Here is a 10,223-nt window from a genome sequence, read left to right as displayed (position 1 = left end):
CTTTAATCGCAATTTCCTTGATCATTTATCTGGTTTAATTGCATATCACCTCTATATGCCAAGATATTGTCTGAGCAGGGTATTTGTAAAATTGTACACATAAACACACAGATGTTTTCTCGCAATACTTGATGAGTTGATTTCAATATTGTTCTATATCGGAATTAAATATGAAACTGCACACGTGATAGCTAGTATCATTAATAATTTGTGCTCCTTTTACCTTGCCGTGTATATTTAAGATACTTATTGAGTACATTGGGTCGATTGTGCTCATACTACACTCTGCAATCAATTGTGCAGATCCAGGTGTGGGGACCAGTTGTCAGCAGCAGGTTGCTTTTCGGACTATCTGCTAGAGGTGAGGTAGAGCGACATCCATGGTCGCAGTTTGACTTGTCTTTCCTTTAATACTATTGTTATAGTTCAGATAATGTATCTATTGATCAGTTTCAGACTTGTATTCAATTGTAGTAGCTCAAGACTCCGTATGTACCAGTTTCTAGGGGGGATTCATATTGTATTAGCAGTTTTTATTATATTAAGACCTCAGGTTTATGCTATTTCTACGAATTTCATTATCATGTTGCCTCCTTTATCATCATACGACTTGCCTAACCGGTGTGTTAGGCGTCATCACGTCAGGTTAGGATTTTGGGTCGTGAAATAGATCCAGGTTCCACCCAGGCATATATTTCTCCATTTGTTGCTAGTAAATGCAGTAAAAAGCCTGAATTGTTACATCGGCCGTTTGAAGTGTCCACGTATTTAGGTGAATCAGTGAAAGTTAGACGAATATATTGAGGTTGCGATGTGATGATTCATGACCATCATACCTTAGCTTATTTAAATGAATTATAGATGATTAAATTTGACGTCATTATGGGGATGAACTGGTTGGCTTCGTGTTATGCCAACATGGATTCTTGCGTAAAGGTTGTTCGCTTTAATTTTCTAGGAGAACCCATTATTGAATGGAAGGGTGATGTCGTAGTGCCAAGAGGGAAGTTTATTTCTTACCTAAAGGCTCGGAAGATGATTGTGAAGTGGTGTATCTATCACATGGTGCGAGTGTAGGATGAACAGGCAAGGCCTCCCACCCTCCAGTCGATTCCGGTTTTTAGTGAAAATCTCGATGTGTTTCCTTATAAGCTTCCGGGTATCTCGAGAGAGAGAGAGATTGAGTTGACATCGATGTGCCACCCTATACAAACCAATATCTATTCCACTGTATAAGATGGTTCCTGCCGAGTTGAAGGAATGAAAAGCTCAATCAAAAGATTTTTTAGATAAGGGCTCATACGACCCAGTACTTCCCCGTGGGAGCTCCAGTACTATTTGTTTGAAAGAAAGATAGTTCGTTGAGTATGTGCATCAATTATCGAAAACTGAACAAGATAACCATTAAGAAAAAGTATATGCTCACGAGGATCTATGACCTCAGATATGGGTATCATCAGTTAAGGATCAAGGAAGAAGATATTCTGAAGATAGCCTTTCGGACCAGATATGGCCACTAGAAATTTCTCGTTATGGCTTTGGCCTAACCAACGCACCAGCGGCATTTATGGATCTAATGAATCGAGTGTTCAGGCCATTTTTTGGTATATTTTTTATCGTGTTCATGGATGATATTTTGGAATATTCTCGATCAGAAGTAGAGCACGCAGAGCATTTGCAAAAGGTTCTACGCACACTCTGGGATCACAAGTTATACACCAAGTATTCCAAGTGCGAGTTCTGGTTGAACTCAGTTGATAGTCGAAAGGTTGAAGTAGTTAAGAATCGGCCTAGGCCTACAACTCCAACCGAGATGCGCAATTTCTTGGGCTTAGCCGGTTACTACCGTATGTTCGTGGAAAATTTCTCGTCTATAGCTACTCAATTAACAATGTTGACGCATAAGGCAGCAAAATCTCGGTGGACCGATGCCTGGTAGAAGAGCTTTCAAGAGTTAAGGGAAAGGTTAATATCGACGCCGGTTGTAACTCTTTTAGAAGGACCGGAGGGGTACATTATATATTGTGGTGCCTCTAGAGTGGGTTGGGCAGTGTTCTAATGCAACATGGGAAAATTGTTGCTTACGCTTTGAGACCACTAAGGAAGCACAAGCAAAATTACCCCACTAATGACTTGGAGCTAGCAACCGTCATATTTTCTTTGATGATATGGCATCACTATCTTTATGGAGTTCATGTCGATATATTCACCTACCATAAGAGCTTATAGAACATATTCAAGCAAAAAGAATTACACCTGAGGCAATAGAGATGGCTTGAATTGTTAAAGGATTATGATGTTGGTATTTTGTACCACCCCAATAAGGAAAACATTGTGGTTGATGCATTTAGTCGGAATTCCATGGGCTGTCTACAACATGTGGAAGATTATAAGTTGGAAAATGACCAAATATTTGTACCGGTTGACTAACCTAAGTGTACGATTGGTCGATACCGGCAGCGGAGGTGCCATAGATTGAAATGCTATCGAGTCCTCGCTTGTAATACATTAAGGAAATATTGTGTCTGATGTCAGGGGACTCTGAAGGCAGATATTGGCAGAGATTAACCAATCCCAATAATCTATTCATCCGGGGTCAACCAAGATGTATCACGATCTTCGACATCTATATTGACGAAACGACATGAAGAGGAACATTGATGAATACATCGCTCAGTGTCCAAATTGCCAACAAGTTAGGGCTCATCACCAGAATCCTGGAGGATTGCTTCAGAATATGGAAATTCCGACCTAGAAATAGGAGATTATCAACATGGATTTTGTTATAGGGTTACCACGATCACACCGAAGATCTAATTCCATATGGGTTATCGTAGATCGACTCACCAAGTCAGCTCATTTCCTACTAGTTAAGACTACCTTCTCAGCAGACGAATATGCCAAGTTATACGTTAAGGAAATAGTTCGACTTCATCGGGTTCTAGTTTCCATCATATCAAACAGAGGTGCCCAGTTTATACCTGAACTTCTGGAGATCATTCCAAAGAGGACTGGGTACCAAAATCAACCTCAGTACTATTTTTCATCAACAAACAGATGGACAGGTCGAACGCACCATTCAGACACTTGAGGACATGTTACGAGCCTATGTTTTAGACTTTAAAGGAAATTGGGAAGATCATCTACCACTCATCGAGTTTTCCTACAACCACAACTACCATGCTAGTATTCGAATGGCGTCGTATGAGGCCCTGTACAGGCAAAAGTGCAGATCTCCTATCGGCTGGTTCGAAGTTGGTGAAACAAAGTTATTGGGTCACAAGTTGGTGCAATATGCTGTAGAGAAGGTGAAAATGACTCAAAGTCAGTTATTGACCGCTCAAAGCAGGCAAAAGTCTTACTCAGATACCCGACGATGAGATTAGGAGTTTGCCATGAGAGAATGGGTATTCCTAAGGGTGTCGCCAATGAAAAACCTGATGAGGTTCGGTAAGAAGGGTAAACTCAGTCTCAGGTATATTGGGCCATATAAAATTATTCAGAAAGTCAGTCAAGTGGCTTCTAAGCTTGAGTTGCCCCCGGAGTTGGAAGCAGTGCATCCCGTATTCCGCACATCTATGCTTCGAAAGTGCTTGAGTGATCCGTCTTATATTACCCCTATTGAAGATATTCAAGCCATGGAGGACCTATCCTACAAAGAAGTTTTGGTGGCTATCCTAGATCGTCAAGCGCGTAATCTGCAAATCAAAGAAAGTGCTTCAGTTAAAGTACTTTGGAGGAACAAAAATGAAGAATAAATGACCTGGGAAGCTGAAGAAGACTTGAAATCCAAGTGCCGCCATTTATTCCACACTACGCGGGGGGGGGGGGGGGTTGTTGATACCCAATTTTTCCCCAAAATATTATTAAAATTGCATATATACCTTCAAAATCATGCATAATAGCAATTGGTATTTTTCCATAAGTTTTCCATATTTTATTAATTTACCCAGCATTTTATTTCCAATAAATTAGTACAGAATTGCATCACAAGTGATTTCAAAAGCATTTCTTGATTTAATTTATTATTTATGGTCCTAGTTAAACCAAATTATTTCATAATAAGCCGAATTGGCATCGTTTGGCTACAACTGCAATAACATTGCAATTATAGCGCAAGCATATAATTTTGTACTATTTTTACCAAGACTTAGTCATTTGTATTTTTGAAATACTAATTAATCATTTTTATTTTCCATGCATGAAATTCATTTTTGTGATTATTAGCTATTTTTACAAATTATTTTAATTAATTTAATTGGGTATTTAACAAATAGCCAATTTTATTTCAATTCTAGCCTAAATTGAACCAGCCCCAAACCTAATTAAAAGAGCCCAAACCCCAGGCCCAATCCATCAAACTACCCGACCCAATCCCTGGTCCAATCTGGACCGTTGATCAATTCTAATCAACGGTCCGGATCCCCTCTTACCATAATTAACCCTAAAGTCTACCCCCCAAACCCTCATTCTCTCATCACTCTCCGCCGTTACACCTCTCATCTCTCTCAAGACTCTCTCTGCTAAACCTAGGTTCCTACTCGCCGACTGTTGGCTCGCCAGTATCAATGGTGGTTCCACCACCACCCCTAGCCTCCATGGCTCCCTCAATGCCAGATCCTTGCTACCTTGAGGTCCTCAAGGGGACCAGAGGCTGTTCAACTCACACCCATGGCCTTTTCATGCCGTTCTCAGGCCACCCTTGGCCGTCCAAGTAAGATCTTTATATTTTCCGGCTAGATCCGTGGCTTCTAAGCCGGAATATCTTTATCTCTGGGTTATCTCTTTCTGAAACCCTAACTCGTCTCTTGACTCTTCAGATCTACCATAGATTTGAGTATATTTTGAGTTATTCTTGTTGTTTTCCATGATAATCTCTACGATTTTTCAAAAACACCTCTTCGTCTTCAAAACTAGGGTTTCGTAACCCCTTTTTTAAAATGCTTTTTCTTCTAATTTTGGTATTTAATCTATGATCTTTACTATGTTTAAACGGTTTATTCAAGTTTTCCTTTTACCTGATTCATTATGTTGAGAACCCTAATTCTTGGTCTTAATCCTGGGTTCTGAGAACTGTCCTTGCTTATTTGTTCGTTTAATTTGTTCGCATGTCTGTTATTCATGAATATGTTCTACATGTCTATGATTTTTACCCTATTACGCTCATTAGGGTTTCTGATTTTGCTTCTTCCGCCTATACCATGTTTATTCTGTTTATTGACATAAAGTTGTGTTAATTCCTCTAATTAATACTATTTTTTCTAGTTGGATTCCTGACTTATGTGATTTTTACTTTACTATGCTTAATAGGGTTTCTGATTTTATTCCTTCTTGCCTATGCTGTGATTATTTCGTGTATTTTACAACAATTTGTGTTCATTCCTTAAATCATTACTACTCCTATTCGAATCCCTAATTTCCTGTAATTGATACCTTTCACTGATCTCTTGTGATGATTTCCTTACTGATTTTCAACCTCTAAGACATTTTTTTGCTTATTTTTTGTCGAGTATGCTGTCAATCGATTCTTAAGTACTTTCCTTAATTAGATTTTCTGAACCTAGCCTAATTATACTTGCACTATGCTGAAATGATTACCTTATGTGTTATATTCCAGTCTCATATTATCGCCTTCCTTATTTGTCTTTACCGTTTGAAGTTAACTCCTTAATTAAGGGAGTACTTATACTAATTTTATACTAATTGATACCTAGTTCCATAATTATTGCTTGACTTTGATTCTTACCGTATTATTTTACCTAGTTTCAAACTATGTATACATACTCTCTCATTAACACAAACAAACGAACACATTGATTCAAAAGCTCTCTCTCTCTCACACTCAAAACTTTCTACTCTCTCTCTGTGTTACTTACTACTGTTCTAAGTTAGCCGGCTGCGAGCCAAGGCTAATCATTGTGCTCTCTTATTCTTCACTTTGTGCCTACTGTCTCTTTACTGGTATGTCCTGACTTCAATTCAAAGTGTCAAAAACAACATGTTTCTTTTATTACTTCAATTCATCTTCTTTCTAGTCTATTTTCATTTATGGTTTTGTTGTTCAACTTGCAACTAATATGTTTACTTCATCACTTCATCAGCATGCTGCTGAATGTGTCCCCTACCTTAGACTCAGTATGTTTATGAAATGTTATCCCCCTCCTAGTATACCCCAATGTGACTCTTCCTTACTAATGTTTCTGTGTAAAGCAGTTGGCTATCCTTAAGTAAACTGATTCTGTATTAATTCTTAAGTGCCTTAACCCTTTAGCATGTTGCTGATTATGTACTTAAGTGCTCCTGTAACTATGTGTTTACCTATGTGACCTATGTGTCCCCAAATCCCATTACCCTTGTGTGTGGTTGCTGAACCTGCCTTGGTTCTATGTGCCTTGATATTGTATGAACCTGCTTTGGGTGCTGTGTTTGGACTGTTGCTTATTACTCTACTCTCTTTTCAAAACTATCTCTGTTGTTTTTACAAAACTATTTTAAACAAGTCTCTTTTCAAACTGTTTTCTTGCTTAAATCTTTTCAAGCACTTTCACATCTACTCTTAGGTTTTAAGTTCTGCCCGTCTAATGTGTGACTGCTTAGGGATCCCTATGAGATCCCTCTGATCTCTGATGCATTAGAGCTGCCCTTCCACACTGCATTTACTCAACTATGATTATGAAATCTGGGTGTGAGCACTACCCGGGAACCCTTGAGGTCCTTAGGGAACTCTGACACACCCGGATTATGTGAAAGGCTGTGAGGCAATCTGGCATTGGAAACTCTGAGGTTCTGGGCCTACTTTCAGGCTCCCTATAGAGTAACTTCTTATTTTTCTTATCCACTTATGTAATTCATTCGATATTGGCCTGTAATAATTTGTTGTAAACGAATATTGGGGTTGGCTAGTGAAAAGGGGAGGGTAGTCATATATGTTATCAATATCAATGGGTAGTAACCATGCCTTAGGTTTACATTTCCCATATGTGAATTAGGATCCATGTCTAGGACCAATACATTCCAAGCATGTCATGCATTAGATATCATGTTCTTAGGTTTACTGTTTCAGCATCTCATTTGACGTTATTTTTATCACTTAGAAATCCTGCTTTAGGCTAAATAATAGCATTAAGACAAAACTGTTGCTCCTGCACATCCTGAATCATGCTGTAACTTTCCGAGCATCTATAAATCATGTTTTAGGAATTCTACAAATCCTGAAATCATTCTGCATTTCTATGTGCATACTAGATACCATGCTTTAGGATCTCGCTCGTACTTGCTCACTCACACCTAGTGTAAACTACTGATTATGAAAGACGTAAAAATAGTCTCACATTTGATTATCCTATTTTGAATATAACTGGTAATAATCCTTGTATTTTGTAACATCTAGAGCAACATGCTCTTAGGCAAAACTGACTTCTGAACTTCTAATGACTCTGTAACTATTGCGCATAATCCCACCCCTAGGAAAGCCTTAGGTAACCAACCCTTATAAACTGGAAACTGTTCTCATTTGTGTTCACTGCTTAACAACTTAGAACCTTTAAATCAGTAGGCAAATTGATTAGGGACCCTACTTCTGAGTTTGTAAAACAAAGCTGCATCTCTACTGTGTTTTGGCATTCACTTAGACATCATGCCCTAGGATCCTGTCTAATAAAATGCCTTTTGTTTGTGTTTGAGACGTGCAGCTCCTGTGCATTATTTGTGGAGTTAAACCTGGGCCTCTTAACTGCTTCTTTCCTGCCTTTATATGTTGAGTCGTACGTGTTCTCACTTGTCGCCTGGAATTTTCTCCTTTTAAACACCTTAGGGGTTGTCTAGAACTGCCTAGATTTAGAGGTCCTAAAATACCTCCAGGACCACAAGGAATGGATAGGTAGTGCACGCATAGGACATTGTCAAGGTAATTAGAAAGCTTTAGGCTATGACCAAGGGGAGGGACTTTGGTAGAACGAGATATGATGACTACGCGCTAATGTCTCATGTAGCCCCTCATTTAGGAGGCATTGCGTGGGGTGATCCTGTAGGCTAACCAACCTAGGACCCCTCCTTCCCTAAATCCCTTTGCCTAAAACTTTACTTTTCTATATAACTTGTTCGAAACCCCTTTGTCTTATTATCTGAGTCATACAATATCCAACATGCTATATTTGCAATTATATGTTTCAATTACTTATTCTTTGAAGGACTAATTTACAAGTATAAGTTCGGCCGGGACACATAGTTGTGGACCAAGGGGGTGCCTAACACCTTCCCCTCAAGGTTATTTCGAGCCCTTACCCTAAATCTCTGGTAATGCAAATCAAACCAAGAGTTAATCGCTCTAGGTGCCCCAACGCACCATAATCCGTTAGGTGGCGACTCTTCAAAATACCCAATCCCCAAAGGGAAATGAGTCATTACCCCCATAAATGTCGAAACTCGAACCTTTCTTCCCCCGTAAAAAGGGGAGGAAAAAAAGGGGCGCAACAGCATGGCGACTCTGCTGGGGATGCCTTTAGGCTCGTACCACAACGAACTTATTTTTATGAATTAGTCCAAGCATGCTTTATCCCGTACCCATGTCCCCTTATTTGAATTTAGATTGTCCGTTTTCTTCTAAGCGTTTATGATTCTTTATCCTTGAAACTGACGTGTCTCTTTGTTTTCATTTTCCTGTAACTGTCTTTCTATTATTTAAATACTGTATTTGTTTTTCCTACGTGCAAATACTTGACTACATGTTATTAATTGCTGCATAAATCATGCTCCACATTATATTCCACTCGTGTGTATCAAATCCTATAGCAACGCTTAATGAGTGGTTGCGCTCTTCCTATTTTTTACCCTTAAATTCGAAAAGGCTTATTTATGGTAAAACCAGTCGATCAGCGCTGTAGTCGACGGTTCCGTGCCTTCCCCCTCAAGTTGTCCGCTTGAGGGTACCAGTCAAAAACCCCATAGTAGCCTTACTCTGGTCAAAATTGTACATCATGGTCAAACCTAGTCGGATCAATATGCTGTCCACATAATGATCCTTTAAGATAAGCCTTATCAAAAAGTCCATCGGGTTTCCATAATCCCAACGGACACAACCACGTTATGTGCATTAATTTGGAGAACTAAATGCCGATATGCTGATCGTAAATGTATGAATAGTCGAGTCTGGTGGGGGTAAGGCCTAACCCTTTTGTTTTGCAGAAAATGAGGCATGAGGTCCCCAGATTCGGTATGGTTAGCAACATCCCACCATTGCTTCAAGATTGGTGGGAGGACCTTTCCTCAAGTGACAAGAAACATGTGAGAAAGTACCTGGGTAACTTGCCTTCCTTGGTAGATATTGAGCCAAACAACAAGTTGATTGAGGCTGCCACTTTATTCTGGGATAGTGAAAGGGCTGTGTTTCGTTTCGGCAACATAGAAATGACACCGCTTCTAGAAGAAATTGGAGGGTTTGCGGGGTTGGTTTGGGACAATCCCGAGCTATTGGTACCAGAAAACCGTACTGGCAAAGGGTTTTTAAAGATGATGGGGCTGAAGAAGAATGCTGACCTAGTATGCTTGAAGGAATCTTACATACCTTTCGAATACCTGTATGAGAAGTATGGCCGTAGCAAGTCCTTCCGTACCTATCATGATGAGATCTCTCTCACTTCTCTGGGTCACATCCACCGCGGAGTGTTCGTATTCATTGTATGCTTCCTAGGCCTGATAGTGTTCCCAATTAAAAAGGGAAGAATCCACACTAGGTTGGCCATGGTCGCCAAGACTTTGATGGAAGGGGTTAATGGACAGACATATACCATAGTCCCCATGATCATAGCCGACATCTACAGGGCTCTGGAGCGCGGTCAAAGAGGGGTCAAGCATTTCGAGGGTTGTAACTTGTTGCTGCAGTTGTGGTTGTTGGAACATTTCCAAAAGGGTCACTATCACCAAGAATTTTTGCGAAGGGCTTGGAACGACCATATTTCCTTCCATCACCCCAAGCGGATGACTTAATTCCAGACAGGTTCGCTCAGCCGAAAAGTGCTAAAGAATGGGTGGTGTTCTTCGACAATCTGACCGAGGAACATGTGAAATTGATGTTTGAATGGTTCCCAACAGACGAATTCATCATCAGATCCAGGGATGCTCTGCACTTGGTGATGATCGGATTGAGAGGGATATACCCCTATGTCCCTATCCGAGTTATGAGGCAAGCAGGTAGGAGATAGGTTGTACCAAAGGTTGTCAAGATG

At 39.9% G+C, this 10,223-nt stretch overlaps 1 protein-coding gene across 1 annotated transcript; it reads left to right on the top strand.

Annotated features, from left to right (window-relative positions):
• Positions 2,774–3,758, top strand: LOC109237137. The gene is made up of 3 exons (XM_019403402.1): positions 2,774–3,015; positions 3,304–3,445; positions 3,504–3,758. The coding sequence occupies exons 1-3, from the start codon at positions 2,774–2,776 to the stop codon at positions 3,756–3,758; spliced, it is 639 nt and encodes a 212-aa protein (XP_019258947.1).

Source organism: Nicotiana attenuata, chromosome 1 (genome assembly GCF_001879085.1).
Source record: "Nicotiana attenuata strain UT chromosome 1, NIATTr2, whole genome shotgun sequence".
In the NCBI taxonomy this organism is placed as follows: domain Eukaryota; kingdom Viridiplantae; phylum Streptophyta; class Magnoliopsida; order Solanales; family Solanaceae; genus Nicotiana; species Nicotiana attenuata.
The sequence above is the reverse complement of the archived record's forward strand: the minus strand, read 5'-3'. Positions and strand labels throughout refer to the sequence as shown.

Coding starts and splice junctions, on each gene's coding strand:
- LOC109237137 (XM_019403402.1), top strand. CDS start 2,774: ATGGATTTTGTTATAGGGTTACCACGATCACACCGAAGATCTAATTCC. Junction 3,016..3,303: donor ATCATTCCAAAGAGGACTGG/GTACCAAAATCA, acceptor AATATGCTGTAG/AGAAGGTGAAAATGACTCAA. Junction 3,446..3,503: donor CCAATGAAAAACCTGATGAG/GTTCGGTAAGAA, acceptor AAAATTATTCAG/AAAGTCAGTCAAGTGGCTTC.